We start from the raw sequence: 21,376 nt of genomic DNA on the forward strand, positions 1-21,376 counted from the left end.
AGTGACCATGAAGCATGGTTGTAGCAGCTTGATTTGGAGGTATCTCATTCCAAAATAATTATAAGTAGGAGCTACTCCTTTTAGAGTGATAAACAGAGTGCATGAATGCCCTTGCAAGTTTTGTAGAACAGACTGACCCTCCTGCCTTTTACAGATAGGTTAGCATAAAAGTTGGATAGAGATATGGCAAATAACCTTCTGATAAGGTAAAGAAATAATGATGGATTTAAGCCCTCACTGTAGTGCATGTAGAATGCTCATGTATTGGCTTCGACACATAGGAGAAATCTAGTCCATAATTCAAGTACTCTTGGCAGGGAAAACTTGCCCCATAGGCCCTGCTGCTGCAGCTTTCCTAGTGCTACTATTAGTACTGTGCTGAATTAAAGGTAGCTCAGGTTAAGTCTACTTGATTCTGTAGTCCCGTTTGCAATAGGGCAGAGGTAGTCTTCAGTCTTTTCAGGACCATCTCTCAAACTTGTTTTATTAGCTCAACAAAACTTGCAAAATAGTGCAAAACAAGGTCATTCCCCTGACCAGAATAAACCATAGTGATCAAGAATTCTGTTATTTAGATCTGGTTATTTCTGATCTGAGAGTGGCCATGAGAATTAGCCTTGTAACGGAGCTCCCTCAGCCTTCGCTGGGAACTGCCTGATCTTCTCCTCCTGTTAAGTCTGATAACTGACCAGGTCTTAGTGGTCACAGTCTCCTCCAGCCCTTAAAGAGGCAGTCAGGGATGCTACAAGAAGCTGTTGCTGGAAAAGCTTACTTTTATCATGCTGCTTTTCTGCCAGAGCAGCTCACAGTACTGCTGTGCTCATTTTGTTAAGGATTATAAATACTAGATTTCTAAAACATCCTATTCCCAGAATAAAATGAACTTGGCAAAAAGTTTTATTAAAAAGCAAACTAGACCTGTTTTATCGCCTTCTGCAGCAGCAGATTAAAAATACAGATTAAAAGGGAAATGCATTAATTCAGATCTCTTTCACAATGTTGGTTGTAGTGTGTGTTAGGGAAAACTTAATTTTTCTGTCATTGATTTCTGTTTAAAATGTGTTAAATAGATCTAATCTTTATATGGACAGAACTTGTCTAACATTTTTGCCTTGGTTATTTTCTCATTCTTCTATTAGATATTTTTCTAACTTAGTCTGTCTTGACTTATTTCACACATTGAGGTGTGAATGATTTCATAACTTACTATATTCATTATAAGGTGTTCAGTCAGGTTCTCCTTTTCCTGTCTCATTTTTCTGTGTATTCTGATGAGTTAATCTTCCCTTGTGTCTTCTCTAATCTCTTCCTTTATTCCCTCTTTTCACTACACTGCAAGCTCCCCACTGCAAACCCAGCCTGACTGTAGGAAGATTCTGGAGACATTTGTTTGAAATATCAGTGCTTCAGCTGCATACTGAAGACATCTAATTTTAGGTGTCTAAATGTGTGTTTCTATATGTGGCCTTGGATCTAAGCTCCCATTATAACTAGTGAAGATTTAGTCACTAGCTGTAGTACAGTCAGTGCTTTTCAGCTGACATCAGTTTGCACTGAATAGCTCTCCAGGCTCCACTGTCTGCACTGACTAGATCTCCACTTGCTATAATGGGAGTTTAAAGTCCTAACTTGCATGCAGACACATAATTTTAGATACCTAAATGAGATGTCTCCATTCTGGAGCTAAAGCCTTGCTATTATAAGCTGAAATAAGTAAGGCTACATCCTGAAAACATCTCATTTGAGTGTGTTGTTTCACGGTTGTACCCACTGTGAGTGTCTTTGGCCTCAAGCATTTGAACTCTTTGAACTCATTCATTTCCATGAGTATCTAACGTCTTGCATTTTACAAGGAAGGTACCAGTACTTGGAGGTGCATGTTGGGAATGGAGTTACAGCCCTAAGTTGCAGCTAGAGAATGCCCCTAAAACTTGGTTTCCATGACTGTAGTCAGTCATGTCTAGCCCAGAAGGCTGTGAAGTATTAACTCAAACCACTGAGATTCAGGTGCTACTGTGGGCTGAGTCTGGAATCAGTTGGATAAGTCTTGTATGAAACATGTTAAGCTTGACAGGTCTGCATCTGGCAATGTTATAATAGTCCCCGGCACTGCAGCTAGTTCATCCATTTTCTTCCCTGACTATGCTGTTGATGGGAAAGAAATAGCCTGTACTACTTGCTTTATGGGGGAAAAAGAGGGGAAAATTTATGTAGGATCTCTTCTTGGTTTCTAATGTAAGTGAAAATTTGTCTAATGTAAGTAGTTAGCAATTTGAACTAAATCAAAGATTAGAGTTGTGGGCAGAGAAGTCTGAAAAAGATTGTACTTAGTATTTTCACTTAATATCCTAACATTTAGAATAACTTATGCTGATAGCATTTTCTGTATCTTAATTGGATGCAATCTGGTTGATTGAAATAATAAAGTTTCATGAAGATTGCTAACTTATTAGACAAAGAAGTTTCTCAATTTCATTATCTGATTAATTCTATAAAAACAAATGGTGCTTTTATTTTATAGAAACTCAAACATAACGTTTAAGTTGATTTTGCACTGGGTTTCATAAAAATGGAAAGGCTAGAACTTTGTGCATCAAGGACGTCTTTTGTTAAATCCTCTTTCACCACATGTACAGTATGAATACAGGCTGGTGTGTCATCTGTTGGAAAATGCTACAGATAGTTAGATGAGACCCCAGGAAATTTCTTTATAGTTCCACCCTGTGAGATTCAAGTTGTATTGCTACATCCTTGATGTATAGCTGTAGCTGTGAAAGTATTCAGACTTCTGTCAAAGAATTACTGTTAACAAAGAAATAGCTTTGAATTAATTTTTATTTACTCTTGTTCTATTTGTACTTCAGAAAGTAGTTGTGGCTGCCTTATCTTGTGGACCGCTGTCAGGCACGTGGTATTCATGAAGGGTGGCAGACAGACTAGAAAGGAAACCAAAGTCTTCGTGGCTGTGGAGCAGCTCTCCCAGGCATAATCTTTCCAGAGTTCCTTGAGACAGAGCAAGCTCCCCACACACACCCAGGCTGCCATAGCCACACCAGGAGGTTGCAGGGCCTGACGTTGCTCTGCCTCCATGCTTTCTCCTTCAATGGTAAAAGTTGTTGTGTGGACAGAGGGCCAAGGTAGCAACAGAAAGCGACCAGGAGGTTAGTCTCCCCTTCCTTCATTTTCACCTGTGCAAGGCTACTGTGTTGTCTGCGTTGGTCCAGGTACGCTTTTCTTGTCAGAATGTAATATCTGACTGAATGTTGCAACTTTGAATCCAGGGATTTTTTTATTCTGTTCTTAGCTTTGCTTTTTTCTAATGGATGAATCAGCAGCACATGGCTTGATAGATATGGCTGTGCATGTGTTATTAATAGTAAATTATTATAGTTGTCATTTTTTGACTGTCTATTAAACAACTGAGGTTTTGTCAGCTTGCATGACTTACATGATCATGACACTCTTCAGTTTCATTAAAATCATGGTAATATAACTTCCCCTTCTTCCTTTTGCAGACATGCAGCAATCTGTTTTACATCTAAAGCAGTTTATTATCCAAATGAGGGAAAGGAAGAAGAGGAGAAAGATAAAAAGGTCATTACAAATGTATAGTCTAGCTGTGCACGAATATAAACAGCTACTATGTAATGTGAGTTAAGGACCAATTACAAGCATGTAAGTTCAGCCACTTAAAGCCATTAAGAAACAGTGTAATTACATGGGGTTTCAAACAAAGTTGGAAGGGCCACATTCATTGGTAGTAAATACAGCTATCCATAGTGCTGTTCTTATTTTCTTTTTGCCAAAGAGAAGCTCTTTCTTGCGCTGCAAAGAGCTTTCCAGAAGATCCAGTTGTCTGGAGCAGGTGCCCTAGGACACCATCCAAAGACCCTCCGATTTTTTTCAAGTGACTGTACAGCACCCAATAATTTGTAGATGGGTCTCAAGTTAATGGTATTAGAGCTGCTAGAGAAGCTGTCTACACCCTCCTTCCCTTTTGATTAATCAGCTATTCTGTTAGCATATGGTTTATTTCCTGCGCCTGTTCTCAATTTGTTTTTCTAGTAGCCCATTCTCCAGCAGTTTCACTTATCCTTTCCCTTTGGTGCTCTACATACGGGCCATCTTCATAAATACCGTGTATGTTGCGTTTCCCTTGGATGATCTTGACAGTTGTATTCATAGGTAGAATGGATGTGCCTTCCAAGGCAACCAAACAAAGAGCTGCAATAAGAACTATGAATGCCAAACCAATAGTCTATATTATTGCTTCATTAATAATTCTTAAAAGGAGTTAATACAGAATTGTAGTTTCAATAAGATGTGAATAAGTTACTGTGAGTAGGATGGCGAGTATTCGTCATGATGACCTCTTCATAACAAAAGTATTGCAACAACCCTAGAAAAATCTTATGAAATACAGACAGGTCATTTAAAGTAGAAGGACTGTGCTGAGCAAAGACCACAATAGGACCATGGGCTGAAACAAAGTCCCAAAGCAGGGAAAGCCTTACTTGTAAAACACAGCTTTAGCAAGCCAGTTCCAAAAACTAACCAAAAAACCAAACCAAACTACTAAAGCAGGTGGAAACAATCAAATTCCCAGGAAAAGAGCAGGGAAAGAACTGTTAGGTCCAGGAGCTGTGACTTAATGATACTGCAGCCTTCTCTTCTAAGAATCGGAATGGAAGTTGAAGATGACAGACAGAAGGAATAAGATGTGTCTACAGAGAGTTGTCAGCCTTTCTCTTTTTCTCTGTTTTTCCCACAAGTTGTGTTTAAGATAGTCTCTTGAAAGACAGCATCTAAGTGAAGTGCTACAGTGTTACATCCTCAGCTGCTTTAGCCCAGAGGAGGTTGTGCTCTGAAAGGCACCATTCTTGACAGAGTTAGCTCTAATGGTTTATGCAGCCAAAAGACATCTCAGTAAAACTAAGTAGCAGGTAGATTTAGAAAATTATATGAAACAAACTTAAGTTTGCATTTATTCTTACTTTTTGTTATGCTTTCCATATATTTTGTTTCTCATTTTGTGATCAGGCACAGAATTGTTTTGTTCAATTAAAAAAAAAAGTAAGGTTAATCTTGCCTAGCTTTTAAATTCAGTTAAATCTGAAATCTCATCTGACTTTTTACTCTTATTTTTCAAAAGCTAGTACATCTTGCAGGCAGGTCCTTGAAGAGTCTAAAGCCCAAGATAAATTTGGGAATTTGAGAAGCTAAACTATTTTTTTTTTTTGCTTAAAGAGAATGTTTTTTCTGAATTGGATAGTAAGAGGTCAAAAGCAGAGTGACTACCTCTGATTTAGTGAGACACTACTGGCAGTGCAATTTTGGGGAGCATCTGGTGACTAAGCAATGCATCAATGAGTGAAAATATCTAGTAAGTTACAAAGGCAGTCTGAGCAACTGGAAACAGTTAAAGTTCTTCCAGCATGAATGAGTTTTAAAAATCACCTGCTAAGAGAGCTTAAGAATAAAAGTGAATATTGGCAAATGCTGAACAGAGATGCAGAGGACTGGCTAGTGTGAGCTTAACTTCTGCTCATTTCCCCGACTTGTACTGCAAACGGGTACAAGAGGACTGGCAAGCATGAGGCTTTGAGATTGATTGTTGATGGTTTGATCACTTTTTACTGTGGAGTTCTGGCCCATGTGTGTTAGAACAGTGCTTTTCTACACAGGTTGTAAATCAGACATGATGTGTATGTAGCCTTTTCAATAAAATATTTATAAAAGGTGTGGTTTTATGCTTACTACACCCTTCTAATTCTTACGCAAAGAAAGATTGCATAAAAAGGAGGAAAATTTACCTTGGAAATACCCTATCTTTTCTCTTAATTGCAGCTATATACACTCTCAAGTTTTCTTGCATTCCTTTCCAGCAAAGATATGACAGATACTAGACTAGGAATCTTATTCATATGCCCACACAGCTTTATCTTGTTTCCCCAGTTTATGCTCTTGACAGGTCTTTAAAATACCATCCAGAGCACTGATTTGCCCATAATAGCCTTCCAACTGTCTATTATGTTCATAGAATTTCAGCGTGTTGTCATTTTTTTTCAGTTACTGAGCCTTATCCTCTCATCTGAAAAATAGATCCATTATTTTTGATGGGAAAGAATCTAGTTTCATCTTGGTGACAGTAGTTAAATAGAAAGGTGTTGGGTTTGGGGTTCTTTTTGGAAGCATGTAAATGTATGTTGCTGGATCATCTTGTTGTATGGTGGCATTGTGCTGCTGTGTCTGGACAAGTAGTACATTGGCAGGTAAACATTTCTGTGCAGCTTCAGAGCGCTGAACGGGAGGTCTGAAGTGCCTGGGAACAAGCCACATAGAAAAAGAGGCCAAATGTCAGATAAGGTTATATCTATATAGGACATAGCTTTGGGGCATATGAAGGCCAGTCAGAAGTAAATAGAAGTACTAGAGAATGCAGGTGTAAAGAATTGCAGGTATGCAGTGGAGTCTTGAGGCCAGATACCTGCATGTTGCCTGTCTCTATGCTGCAAAATTCAAAGCATACTATAGAATGTTTTTTAATCTCTATCTCTAAAGAGCTTATGTAACCTTACTCTTTTTTTTTTTTAAGGTTCTAAATTGTGGATGAAATAGGAAAGGATTGAATGCTAAAGCATGATGCACAGCTAGCCTAGAATGTAAATATATCCCTTAATCACTCAGTAACCAATGCACTTAGGTATCTTTCAGATATCAGCATATTCTAGAAATACTTGGCACTTCAGCGAAGTTGATCATCCAAACAACTCCAATGGCATAGGAAATCTGTATTCCAGAAGTGCTAAAAGACCAACTAGAACCTGTATTAACTGTCTAAAGGAGCGTTGTTTGAATGGTACCCCTGAACTGGGTGAAATGCAGTTATGTACAATGCAAGGTCATGCATAAGATTAATAAATTATAAATGGGGATCTCCTCACTTGAAACTTGATAAGGAGGAGGAGGAAGCAGGCAAGCTATTTGACTCACAAGGTAAGTATTATCTCCAGTGTAATGTATCTGGAAAGGTTACTGGGATCATAAAATCCATCAGGCCATTTGTGGCTAGTACAGCTTAGGACGTTGTTGCGGTTTAACCCCAGCTGGCAACTAAGCACCACACAGCTGCTCGCTCATTCCCCCCACAGTGGGATGGGGGAGAGAAGTGGAAGAGTAAAAGTGAGAAAACTTGGGGGCTGAGATAAAGACAGTTTAATAGGTAAAGCAAAAGCCGTGCATGCAAGCAAAGCAAACCAAGGAATTCATTCACTACTTCCCATGGGCAGGCAGGTGTTCAGCCATCTCCAGGAAAGCAGGGCTCCATCATGCGTAACAGTTACTTGGGAAGACAAATGCCATCACTCCTAATGTCGTGTCCCCCCCCTTCCTTCTTCCCCAGCTTTATATGCTGAGCATGACATCATATGGTATGGAATAGCCCTTTGGTCAGTTGGGGTCAGCTGTCCCAGCTGTGTCCCCTCCCAACTTCTTGTGCACCTGGCAGAGCATGGGAAGCTGAAAAGTCCTTGACTATTGTAAACATTACTTAGCAACAACTAAAGCATCAATGTGTTATCAATATTATTCTCATACTAAAATCCAAACCACAGTACTATACCAGCTACTAGGACAAAAATTAACTCTATCCCAGCTGAAACCAGCACAGATATTTAGTAGCATTTTACAGAATTTTGCTGAGACCTCAACTCTAATTTGATAATTCATGTTTACAAAAGAGGAAATGAAGCTGATTCCAGGTGTTGTAGAAAAGAGCTATTAGGATATTCAGGAGAATGAGGAGCTTATATTATAAAAGGAGAGTAGAAGAGCTTGGTTTGTTTGGCTAAAATGAGTTTTGTTAGGAATAGGTAAGTAAACACCAGGGATTTTAAAAAAAGTTAACAGTTAATGGCAGAGTTGGTTTAGAGCCTAGCTGGATGTCAAATGGCTGTGAATAACTTTAGCTTTTATCTAATTACAAGAAACCTCCTGGCTACATAGGAGAGCAGTGCTCTGGAACAGCTCTACAGTAGGAGACATATGGGTAAAAGAACTGACTGGTTTAAGATTGGTCTTGATGCTTTTACGTAGAATCCATTTATGATGGATCTTGATGTATGATAATGGGGGAGAGGAATGAAGCTGCAATTGCAGGTGAATAGACTTGATTCATGAGGTCTTTTCTGTTGCTGGACAATCAAGGCTCAAGGACTGAAAAATTTAGATCTCCTGCATCCAGACAGTAGTGAAGCAATAAGAAGGTTTCTGCACAAAGAATGTGTTTACTTTCCAGGTATTAAGCAATTTTCTAGTCTCAGCTCCTTAGTAGAAGGATGTATTGATCCATACATAGTGGATGGTAAGGAACTCCACCGTATGCATGTGTATTTCTCCCTTTCTTCTGGTTTGGAATGACAACTTTTATATGTCTGAGGCAAGTTAGTTGTTTCATCCCTGGCCTCTTGTTTGGCACAGGTAAGTAGATTCCTTACATAGTTCTTTCTGGCTCTGCATTCATTTTGGCTGCCAAAGCAACGGGTATGTTACTTTCTAAAACGTATTTGGTTACAGAGCAAATTGAATTTGAAGAGAACATTGCAACGGCATAGGCTTATCTTTGTCTGGTCCCTATTTACTGCTTTACCAGATACTTTCTTTCTGGTAATACATATTTATTAACGCAGTTGAAAGCTTTTTATCAACAACAACCTTTGTTATAGATGTGCTTAGTGTTTGAGCTTACATACTTTCTCTGTGTGGTAACTTGCTTGAGATTTGAAGAAAATAATTCCTTGTTGAAGGGATCTGTAAAGAGTTCATTGTAAAGAATGTAGGAGCCTTTGTCATGTAAAACACCAAAAAGACCAATTTTAAATTTCAAATGCTAAAACAAGTTTAAAAGATTTAAATAAAATTTTTAAAAGCCTTTATTAGTTAGCCTGTGATTATTTTTTTTTTAGCTAACCCAGACCCTGAAAAAAGCTTTCTAATCACTTTCAACAGTAAAATGTGAGGTTTGCAGTGGGAATTGAAGGTATTTAGTGATCTGTATGATAGTAGAAACATTTCAATACAGGAGAGGCTGCAGGTGTTGGTAATAAGCATGGTGCCTTTCTACATTGCTAAATCTGACTGAGAACATCAGTTCTTTTCTATGTGTACCCTGATTTGGAGTTAATTAATTTGGGACCAAATTTCTGCAGAGCTTTTTGAATATGAAAATTCTTGTGTGTTTACCATAAGTCATTAGCAGAATCAGAAGTCTTAATCTAAATCTTTTAAGTATTTATCATGTCAGGTGTAATGTTATTAATTTTCAAGATCAGTAGTTTTTCAGTCAAACTTTTATTTCCACTGTCTTCAGAGCATCCCCTATTGTAGTTGCATTCATAGGCTTGTCTTGTTATTGGTGAAAAGACACAGAAGTGTGTCTCTGCAATGGACTGTAATCCCAGGGGGTCACGTTCAGGGTGTTTGGATTCCACCTTAGTTCTAACTTCAGAAGCTTTTAGCTGCAGAAGTCTCAGACACAGCCCAGGTCACCCACTGAATCATGACCTAATCCTAGCAAGCACATTGAATCCATTGCTTCTCCTGTTTTGACCATGGCATTCCCTATGTGCCTGTATTTGTACAAAACATGAGGTTGCAGGGGGACAGCCAGAAGCCAGACATCAAAGACATGCCAGTCATCAGAGACAATACAGAGACAGTATGTAAATGTTGCACTTCTCTCTCTCTCCAAAAATAAAGATAGGCTGTTTGTTTATTCGGGCTATATTAAGTTTATTGCCAAATGCAAACAGTATCAGCAGCAGGAAATGGATTAAAGCACTCACCCAGAATCGAGGAGATCTGAGGTTTTTAGCTCTGTGAAGTACCACAGAATCTGAACCTGTAGCTCCTGATTCCAGCAGAGTCCCCTAGCCATGAGGCTCTAGGGTATTCTGAGTTTAGGCTTTTCTCTATGTTGTCTTTTGGAGATGGGCATCTTCACCTCAGAAAAAGACAAGATTCTAGAGGAAAACTACATGAGAAGGCAATCTGCCTTTTTCTGTTGATGTAATGGGGATTCCTGTATCATTTAGGTGAAGTCCTGGGTTCTGGTTCCCATTTTAAAGGCTGGCTCTATATTGTCCATTTAGAAGCTCTTGGATTAAAGGAGTTAAGCATCTCTAGCGTGGACAGGAGCTTAGTGTGTTGCATTCCAGTTTCTAGTGGTCCATCTTCAGCAGAGGTGACCCAGGTTATTCCATAGTCTTGTGTTCATAGGCAGGAACAAGCTGTGGGGTTAATCTGCTTGAGCATAGCAGCGAGTTTAGCCTACCTACTAACTGAACAGGAAGACCTTCTTTTCCTGACAGTAGGAATCTACTCTCAGAAAACTTGATGTACTCTATTGAAATTGGACAGAAGAGTGACTAAAGCAGGCCTGAACCAGATATATCTACTTGAGGACACACTGTCTGTGCTTAATGATTTGTGTCATTTGGTATGAGATGACTGCCTGATAAATGTGCAGAAGCACAGAGTTGTCCTCTGGAGGCAGCCAGTGAATCACCCTACTGAAGCCAAGTGTTTGCTTTAGATGCTGCAAAGTGTAAGGTGTGTAACATCAGATGTTTTCAGTTTGGTCTTATGTGTCTCTTTTGTTGTGCAATGATTGTATAATTTGCTTGGGGCTTGTTCCCTCCAGTTTGTGTCATGACAGAAGGATTTCACATTACCAAGTGTCACCTTTTGAATTGTCAGCTTCGGGGACTGTTTTCTTCACTCATGATTTGAAACAGAACTGTGTAATAAAGTGTTACTTCAAAATTTATTTGATAGTTTAGAAACCTACATCTGAACATTTGTATGTGGAACTGCAATGTTGGTAGAATCTTTGTTGGTGGACTCAAGTGAATGCCTCTAATACAGCCATAAAATTAATTGTATGCAGTGAGTGTGAAGAGAGGAAGTCCCGTAGGACTGAACTCACTTTCCATTTCTTTGTATTGTTACAGAAGACCTTTTCATCTGACCAGAACAGCAAACTCATTTACCTAATGCAAGAATTATGTCTAAGAAAGTAATATTTCAGTGGGACAGAACTGCTGGGTGTGAGGGTTTTTTTTAAATCAGCAGTTACCATTAACCTTTTACCTTTAACCTTTACCTTTACCAGATTCAGCCCTGGTTTTGCACCCTAGAACTCTAGTTGTGGAGCCAGTGTCTTTCAAGATTTACCTAGTTTTCCCTCTTTCTGTTAAATCATGTAGAATCCTGGATTATGGGATTCCTGGAAAGCTGAGACACCTGCTAATTTAGTTTTATGTCTTCTAGTTAGGAATGACCACTCCCAAATTGGTCCTGTCAAAGAAAGATGCATGTGGTATTTATTTTAGATATTAGAAGGACTTCAGCTGCTTATAATCATAATAATTTTTGTTCTGCTTTGTTTTTATTTTAAATGGACCATCTGAATCTGCATTGTATTCATTTATATAATTAGCTTGAAGCCTAAACAACTCGGAGGTTTTCAGATGAAAGTACATATTATTAGTGGATTCCAGGAACTCAGAGTAGTACATCTTTAGAGGTGTCTGCCTTGGATAGAAATAAAAATTTGAGTTGGACACTGAATTTTCTCTTGGCGGCCTCTTCTGGTATTAATTTCTGGCTCGAGTTTCTGACACTATATGTGTTGTAATACTCAATCACAGTTTGCACAAACAGAATTTTATTATATCCACAGAGTCTTCTGTGTATTTTCATCCATAGTTTTAAAATACCCTACCCTAGAATTTGGTAAAATTGTTTCAGCATGTGTATGTATGCTATTGATTTTCTTAATCAATACATCATATTCACATAAGTAATATTCAATAAGTCATTCACGTCATAATCTGTATGTAGATATATATACGCACACACAAATGTGTGTGTGTGCGTATAAGAATTTGAGGGGGGAATATTAAGAAATTTGCACAAAGAAGGGGAGCCTTCTCTGAATGCCAGCCCTGAGACAGCAGAATGTGCCAGATAATTTTGCACTCTAGTTTCAACTCAATGTAGCCAGGTAAGTATGCACAGAAAAAATAACTCATTAGTGTAGTAAGTTGAATATAATGATGCCAAAAAGGCCTTTACAAGTAATTATACTACGTAATTTCATTTTTGGCACAACCAGGTGGGGGGGGAAGTTGAAGTTAATGCTTGTTCCTTCCAAGATATCCCTGAATCAACATGCTCTTGTGTAGAAGCCACTGTCTACGTGCCAAGAACTGCCAACTGTTGAGACTCCCTTGTGCTGTTCACCTCTTAACCACAACCAACTATCAGTAGTAATGCTTAACTTTTTAACTTTCCGGTCTGCAGTGCTATATGGCCAAAAAAAAGATACCTGATTAGAAAAACACAAATTCTAGTGATAGCGACTGTTAGATGATTAAATTGTAGTTTATCCTGAATGTTGTGAATCAAATGGAACATGATTAAGCAGTATGCACAAATATTAAATATTAGTCTGAAAAGGCTGCAGATCAGTACTGCTCAGCATAAGTGCTAGGAAATTAGGCTCTCCTTGAGGAAAAAGCTAAGCAAATATGCAATGCAGTTAGATTAGAAGGAGTGCAGGTTATTTTTCCTGCTAAGAACAAAAACATTTTCATCAAAGCTTCACTGAGTTAAGAATGGTATATCACACTTGACTCCCTTTGAAATGCAATGATTTATGGTTCACCTGATACTTAAATTGGAAGACTACAAGGGAGAGGGAACAATTTTTTTACATAACTCTTCCACATAGTTACTAAATAATTACCCTATGTCTAAACCTAAAACAGCAAATGAAACGGAGCAATTTAATAATCTAGGCTGCACAGTACAAAGTCTGTGTTGTATTTCCACATTAACATCTTTGATTCATTGGTACTTTTTGTTAATGAAGTAGGATAGAGTTGATCACTGTGCCACACAATTGCTTCAGAAAGAATGTATAAAAACTTTTTTTTGTTGGAGTGTCTCAAAAGACTAAAATCATCCTTCTGCAAGCTCCCAAGTTTAACTTCATGTTGTGAAGTTGCACCGTTCAAAGGTGTGGGCTTGCAGTCTTTTTTAATCACAAAATTGCACAGTGGTCATTGTTTAGAAACAGGTGAAATGAAAGTACAGTTAACATTTGAACATAGAAAGCATTGTTACCTTTTTCCTTTGAACATATGTGAGGCCATTATAAAAGAAAGCCAACAGCTGTATTAATGATAAAGTGCTATAGCAGCCTGTCATCTCTGCACTTTGCCTATGAGAAGGGATTTCACATCAGTTTTTTTCTGAATGTGTGTGTGGTTTCACGGGTAAGATCAGGATCTCATTAGGATATAATCTTTACAAATACTGTAGTTAGGCTTCATAGCTTTCTGCTCTTTTATCCATTATTCCAAGGTCTCTGTGGGTGAAACCAATGCTTTTTTCCCCTGCTTTTGAAAGGAACTATGTGAACGTTTTACCTTCAGTTTTTCCTTGCATTTGCCAGCCTGCAGTCTACTGAGAGATTTTTGTAGCCAATTAATATATTTAAATTGATGTTGCTGCTTTGTCAGCTGCTGTTCCCCAGCCTCGATGGCAAAAGTAGACAGATGGATGGGGGAAGGGATTGTTTTGTCAGGACGAATTTAGAGCATAAGGAGTATGTTAAATGGACAGCATGGCGAACTGAAGCCTTCTCATGCCTGTGTCCTTGCAGTGTTCACAGTTCCTTCTTGTATTTCTTCCCCAGCTCAGGCCTAACAGTTAAGTTCTGTGTTTGCTTTTCTTTTTCGTTATTACTTGCCTTGATTACATTGCACCTAGTAAATGTAAAGCTGCTGATTCTTTTTGACAATTTTTTAGTGCCTATTAACCTAAAGTAGTAATTTGGAAGTATTTTCCAGGCACAGCTTACAAATGTAGACCAATTGGCGGTGGTGGTTGTTACTGGGTTTTTTTGTAATTAATTGTAGCTGCTGGGAGTCCAAAATAAAACTTTGAAGTCTTAGCCATTATGTAAAAGGCAGAGTGGTGCAACTATTTGTGGCATCTGGGACTATTGATTTACTGCAGCCCGTCAGTGGTAGAGGGGTGTGCTGCTACGTCAGCTGCACGCTCTATTGTTTCAACTGCTGTGGCCTTTGTGTTTGATCCTTTCGGTGCTTGCGTCAGTGATGCATATCATCGCCTGTGTGATGTCAAAGTGTGGGTGTTTGGTTATAGAGCCATAGTTAACCTAATGTGCTGCAGTAAATCCTGAATGCTATTTCCTCCTGGGGATAACAGTGATTCATCGCCGTTCACATTAGACTAATGCTAAGTATAGCAGTGTTCATGAGCTGCAGTATCCACATAGATTAGTATCAAAGTCATTGCAGCTTTCTAAATGCGATGCCAGAAAGTGTTTGCTTGCAACCAGATCTGTTTGCGCACCTCCTTTCTCAGGTGTAAACTGATTAGCAGTTCAGCTAAAGGTAAATCGTATGGACGGATTAGGCTGAAGTAATCCTTTATACCTTAATTATGCTAATTAACGCAAAAGCTTTCAGCTAAAGAACCTGTATCACACCAGCCAATGACAAGCGGTAGACTACAGCACAACCCAGAGCAGCAGCCCTGCGGGATGGCTAAGGAAGCCTTCCTCGCTGGGGATGATGCCCCCCGACGAGCCGCCGCGCCCGCTCCTCGAAGCCCAGGGCCGTGTCGCCGCTGGTGCCGCCTGGCTGCTGGCCCGCCTGGCTGCTGGCCCGGCTCCCAGCCGCGGCCCGGGCAGGGCGGAGCGCAGCGGCGCGGGCCGCGGGGCGGGGCGGAGCGGAGCGGGCAGCCGCGCACCTGAGCGAGCCGCCCCGCCCGCCGCTGCCGCCCCGCCTGCCGCGGCGCGCCGGGGAGCAGCCGCCTGCCCGGCCCCGGCCCCGGCCCCGGCCCGCCCGCTGCCCCAGCCGACATGAGCGGTAAGGTCTCCCGCCTGCCCGGCTCGGCTGCCGCGGTGAAACACAAAAGCAGGGCGCGGCGCTGCGGGCAGCCCCTGCGGCCGGCGCCTGGCGCTGGTGCGGCAGCGGCGGACGGGGGAAAGCTGTGGTGGCTGGAAAAAAAGATGTGGGGAATCCGAGCGCTGCTAAACCCCTCTCTCGGTGACTCGCGGGCTCCGCAGGGAGGGACCGTCCGGCCCGCCCGGCCGGGGGGCTGCGGTGGCCCCGAAACCGCGGAGGGAGCAGCAGGGCTGTGCGCTGGGAGGCCATTACGAGCCTGGGTTTTATAAGAGCAGGGCTGTGGGCGGTTACTGCCCCGGAAGAGCATTCGCTCAGGCAGGCGGTGAGCGAGTCCTGCTTTTGCGCTGGAATTCCACGGTGTTCACCTTTGCCGGGCGCTTTTGAAAACGGCTTGAAATGGAGTGGTGCTTAATGGTTTAAATAAAAGGCAGTTGTGTATCTGTTAGGCAAGCGGTGGCGGTGTCCTCAAATTTTCAGGAGTTGCTATCTTTAGATCAGTTTGTCACGATCTTGGCGGTTATGCAGGGCTGTTAATTTTGCTACACGTTTATGGTAGCTATAGTGAGCATGATGAAGTTTTTACAGTCTGCTTAAATAGGCATGTTGGAGAACTTCACCTGCTGTTGCTGGGAGGGGAGATATTCCTCCCGTTGTTGGGGTTTTTTAAATGTATTTCCTGTTTCAGGACACATGTTTCAGGTTTTATGTGATCTTTGATAGGCACCTTCATTTTTTTAAAAAAAAAAACAACTTAGGACAAAATGCTTACATAGAGGCTTTACAAGTTTTCCCTTTCATAGTAGTGAAACAGCAAATTTCAGGACAATATTAAACTGAAAGTGCGGTGAAACATCTGCTTCTTGGGTTCAACTGAGTTAAATAAACCTTTACTGTGTTTGATGAGTCATTTTTCAAGAATAAATTATAAAACACAGCTACGTGTTTGTTTTGTCTCCCACAATACTTCTTTTCCATTTATATGAGAACTCGTATACTTGAAAGTATATAGAAGATTCAAGACTTCCTCTTACATCGGTCAAGCCATCAACATTCATAATATAGTGATTTGGATGAAGTTGGTTCCATTTATGTGCAATATAGAAAATTAGATGTTTGCTTATCAGGAATTCCTGATGCTGCTGTTTGCTGGCACTTTATAATCAGTCTCACCTCATGGTAAAACACACTGTCTTTGTCATGCACCAGTCTAGCCAATACCTAAAAGCATGAAAATCTTTCTTGCAGTATATTTCACTGAAGCAGAGCCAAGATCTTCACATTAGTTGTTTTTAAAAGGAAAAAAAAAAAACTGGTTTTATAGTGTATTAGCATTTTATCTTTAGATACAGGAAAGCTTTTTTAATTTTTGCAGGTAGTAATATGCTTTGTCAAGAAATCAGTAATTTCACTGTAAAGACCCTATGTTTATTAAAATATATTAAGTCTGACAGCTTTTTTTCCATACTTTCCATTTTCTTGAATGTCCCTCTGCAATCTAACTTCATTCCACAGCCACTTGGAAATCTAATCAGAAATAAATTAGAGTTCACCTGTACATCTTGAATATTAAAAATATATTTTCACTAATTCTGGAACTTTAAAGTGCTAAAGATGGGATGCAAGTTTTCAAACTACTAATTTGACTCTATTCTAACACTGCAATGATTTTTCAGGTTCATACATTGCCTTTATGTCTTCATTTTTGTGACCACTAGCTTATGGGTATACTGAAAATGGCTTTGTGGATCAACCTTTGTACTGGATTGGAGATAACTGCTTTTTTGTTTGTTTGTTAGGGAGGTTAAAGCACTAAATAAGTCAGCTTTAAAAAGATTGTTAAACAATATTCTTTAGACATTTAAAGCAAAACAAAGCAAAGCCAAACACAGAGATACCTGCCAGTTCACAAAGAAACAGGCTGTTCATTTTAGAGTTCCTTCATCCCCTGAGGGGAGAAGTTGAGTTTACTGTAAAAAGTTCAAGTAACTGTGGTCTTAATTTTCAATTTACCTGAAACTTACATAGTTTAAAATTGTGAGTTTAATAAAAGCATCAGTGTTTTGTATTCATTATGGAAAAACTACAAGTAAGCAATACAAGATACAAGCTGTGTAAAATCCACCTTCTTATCTAAGAATTTAAATCATTATTTGCTTGAATGGCAACTTACAATAAATATGCTTCCATTACTATTGACCTTTTTGAATTTATTGTAAACTAATGCTCTAAAGCACTTTTTCAGCTTTTCTTTCGCTGCTTTTTACCTCACTTTAATTTCTTTTTAGCACTTCATACTTGGGAGAAACTTTCACTGAAACATTTTTGAGTTTCAGCTGAGCAAAAAGACCTGAAGAAGGTTCAGTTCTCAGTTTATAGCTTACTGTAGCCCTTATATTCTTTGCTGTTATGCAGTTCAGACAGTTCGGTTAATCTTTCAGTTAAGACCTTGTTCTCAACAAGTCTCTTCCCCTCCCTCCCCCAGCTGTGGGTTAACACTTCAGTGAGAATAAAGCTGTGATTCTTTTCAGGTAATAAATTTCTTTATCTTATTCTAACCAAGTCCCTATAGTATGTGTAATCAAGTTTGGTTACATGCTACTTTAAAGAATGCTTTTTGTTCCTTTTTCCCCCTGCTCTTGGCATTTGGACATAGTTATCTTTATTTTTCTGTCAAGTTCATACTTACCAGAATGAGGTATGCTAATCTTATATACCGTACTTTGCATTTAGTTAGTACTTTCCATTTACAGATCTTAACTGAGTTTATAAAACATTAATGTGGAACTATGAATGCTCTTTCAGAAGTATTATTGAAGCTTCACTAACAGTTGGATTGGTGCTTTTGGTAGCTTCACTACACTGAATTGGAAATTTGGAGGATGCAGCCTAGAGTGTCTGAATCCCAACCTTATGCACTTGCCACAAAACCTGGTCAGATTATATTGTGTTTCAGTTTTTCTTTAATAATTAAACTTCAGCGATTGTTGCCTTTTGTATTTTAAACACAAGAATGTAAGGACATGTGTAGGCGGTTCCTCTTGAAGCCTGTGCCAATGTGGTTGCTCTCAGAGGCCAGTAGCAAATACTAAAGGGGAGAGCGTAAGGATAGGGCAGGCACACAGAAATAACCTTCTTGTTTCTAGCTTCCTGAACCAGAAGTAATACTTTTATTTTTTACAGCTCTTAATGGATTACTTCTCTCAATTTGCTTAACTTCTTCTGAACCTAACCTTTAGTTTCCACAATGTTCTTAAAGCAAGGAGTTACACCGTTTAGTTGTGCATTTCATGAGAAAATCCTTTGTCTGTTTTAAACCTTTTACCTGGTGATTTAATTTAGTATCTCTGGCTCTTGCACATGAGAAACTGTAAATGATCTGTCTTCCCATTTTTAGGCAGTTTGTGGGTGCTTTTTTTATAGGTCTTTTACTATTTCTCTGCTGCCAGCCCTTTTACATTTTAACCATCTTCAGGTGGAATAATCCTGGTCTCTTTAATCTTTCCTGGTAAAAAGTTGAAAAGCCACTGTAAATGTCTCCTCTTTTCTTGTCCTTTTCTAGTTCTGTGTGTTCTTTTTGAAAGGTGGAGACAAGCACTGCACATAGTGCTCAAGGTATTTGAGGTACAGTGTAGATTTATAGCGTAGTGTAATGATGTTTTCTGCTTGTTCTGTTAGTAATGATTTTTAATGTTCTCTTTCTTTCTGTAAATGCTACTGAACAATGCTCGTCTGGTATTTCCTTAGAAATGTATGTAGTAACTCCGTAGTTGTTTACTGGCAGCTAACTTATGGCTTATCACTGTAAATAAATACTTCTGTTGTTTTTGTCCAGATGCATTACTCTGTACTTACCAGCACTATTTCTTCTGCTTTTTTATCATCTGGTCATTGAGTACTGTGAGATCCTTTGCAGCTCTCTGAGTGCATACCAAAGATTTGTCACCTCGCTGTTCATTTCCTTTTCCAGAAATTCTGTTAATGCATTGAACAGATTCATCTTTACGTGCCTCTGGGACTCCTTTGGTCACTCCAGGCACTTTGAAAGCTGATCATTTACTTCTCTTGTTTCCTGTTCTCAAGCTGGTTAGCTATTCATGAGAAGCCCTTTTCCCTTTTTAACCAAAAGCAGCATTACTTCTTTAAGAGTCTTTGAGAAAGATTGTCAAAAGCTTTTTGAAAATCCAAGTATGTCACAGCGTCCCCTGTGCTCTTTGAAGGTACCAGATTTTCCAGGCAGTACTTTGTCTACAAAGGCCACCTTAACACATCCCCGTTGTGTCATATTTATCTAAGTGTCTGCGAACTCTGTTCTTTCTGGTTTGCATGGTACAAGGATCATCACGGTATCACAACTTTTCCCATTAGTAGGCATAGACTTACTGGTTTGTAATACACGGGCTTTCCCCTGGGACCTTAAGTTAGTGTCCTGTTTGCCACCTCCCACTCCTCTGGTACTGAGACAACTTTAGGTGATAAGTCCATAGTAACGGAGCAGCAATTTTGTAAAGTAATTTTCTTTACAGCTCTTCACTGAATACTGTCTGATTTCAGCAATTTGTTTCAAATATGGGGTTTTTTTGTTTCTGTTTTAAAGTCTCTTCTATTGTCTTTTCATATTGGGACACTTTCTTTGACTTGTAACCTGTTAAGAAGTTTTGACATAAATTCTTTTGTGAGCTTACTGACAGAGAAGGGAGAAATGTGTGCTGGTGAATTTTTTTAAATTTAGTTTCTGGGGTTTTTTCTAGCTTTCTTCGGTTTCTGAGAGCACCCTTTGCTATAATTTTATCTGTACAGTTCATTGCCTTTGTTTATTCATGTTACCTTGTATATATTTCACAGGGACTTTGCAGTTCAGTATGTTCTTTGGACTTTCTCAAATTATTAATCGGTGCTGTACTGAATATTTCTGTAACCCATTTAGGTCCTGCTCAGGTTCCAATGATGTCCCCAAATGGTTCAGTGCCTACTATTTATGTGCCTCCTGGATATGCCCCACAGGTATGTCCCTTCATTTGATTCCTATTTTATTTCTTTTCATGCAAATTATGGGAGTAGAACCAAAATAGCTAATTCAGTAAATTAATGTGTCCAGTTTCTGAGTCACTGTGGTCAAGCAAGTAAATAAGGGGAGATGTCCCATAGTATCTCTGTGATGGGAGACTTCTCATGCTGTATATGTGCCTGTTTAGTTATATATTAACTACTTGCATGACCGTAACAAGCACAGTTCCTTGCTGAGTTCAGGATCCTAACGTACTCGATGCTTTCTGAACATAAAATACAATCATGACCCAAATAGTTCATTATGTAGGACCTGTGCTGAATTCTGGGTTAATGGATGTTTTCTTTTGGCACCAGTATAATTTTATATACGTACATAGTTCATGTCTGGGAAGTGCCCTGCAGATAAGGTGTAAAACAGATCAGTTAGAAAAAGTGTAACAAACAACATGGAAAAAATGTCAGCTGTCCACTGGGGATAAATTATTGTATAATACATGTTTCCACAACTTACCTTAAAAATGGGTCTTTGCTTTTCTGTACTGTGCGATTCCTAATTTAGATGCCTGAAAATTAAATGTGAGCTAGATAACCTGGACATCCTTTAAAGTAGATTAAAAGGATGATTCCTCTTGGCTATTTTTGACACCTGTATTATAATGAGATGTGTGGCCTACTAGATGGTGTCTCTTTCCCTCAAGTATAGAATGAGCCTAGGGGTTACTAGGTCAGACCTGGAAGTTAGAGCAGATGAATACCACTCACCATAATGTAAGTCTTTCTCATTATGTTCTGTTGTTGTGACCAGTCTACCTCTGACTCAGCGTGAACCTCATGGTGTGCACTGAGAAGAGACTACAACACGTAAAATGCAACCAAAAAAACCCACAGTGTCTAGTAGGTGTTACACAAGTTATCTGAACTGCATAAAAAGTTGTCCTCTAGCAAAAGAAAAGGCTGTTAGGTTAGGCAGGCTAATGCTCTGTGGTTTTACCTTTCATCTGTTGAAAGTTGTCTGATAAGTCGATTCATGCATCCTTCATAGTTGAGCTCCCAAACAGGCAGAAGAAAAATGAATTAAAAATAATCATTAAAGTCCATTTATCTTTAGGTCATAGTAAAAAGTTTTGATTCCTATTAGAATTCATTTTTAAAGAACTGAAAGAATTTTTGAGGTAAGTGAAATTCTTAATTTTACCACATTTCTTGAGTACTTCAGTTTATGAAGTACTTAATGTTTAAAGAGTTGTGTAACCTCTGCCAATCTGAACAATATTTATAAAATGAATTTATCCTTCCTTTGAGGACAAGTTGCAGCAGACAGGCTGAAGGACTGGGCCTTGCTGGGGCATGCTCATTAGCTTTTCATT

At 39.3% G+C, this 21,376-nt stretch overlaps 1 protein-coding gene across 7 annotated transcripts in view; it reads left to right on the forward strand.

Moving 5' to 3' along the window:
* Positions 1-21,376, forward strand: part of FNDC3A (fibronectin type III domain containing 3A) — a 129,678-nt gene that overhangs the window by 49,707 nt on the left and 58,595 nt on the right. For 6 of the 7 annotated variants that reach the window (XR_012040417.1, XM_072850228.1, XM_072850230.1 and 3 more), the window contains one exon: positions 19,927-20,003. Coding sequence is in view for 6 of the 7 variants with exons in the window: in XM_072850228.1 (XP_072706329.1) it covers positions 19,927-20,003 (77 nt within the window). In the remaining variant the exon portion in view is untranslated. Of the gene's footprint in view, positions 1-14,852; positions 14,964-19,926; positions 20,004-21,376 lie in introns of those variants that run through there. The other variant, XM_072850231.1, reaches the window with a different exon arrangement.

Source organism: Ciconia boyciana, chromosome 1 (genome assembly GCF_034638445.1).
Source record: "Ciconia boyciana chromosome 1, ASM3463844v1, whole genome shotgun sequence".
NCBI lineage: Eukaryota > Metazoa > Chordata > Aves > Ciconiiformes > Ciconiidae > Ciconia > Ciconia boyciana.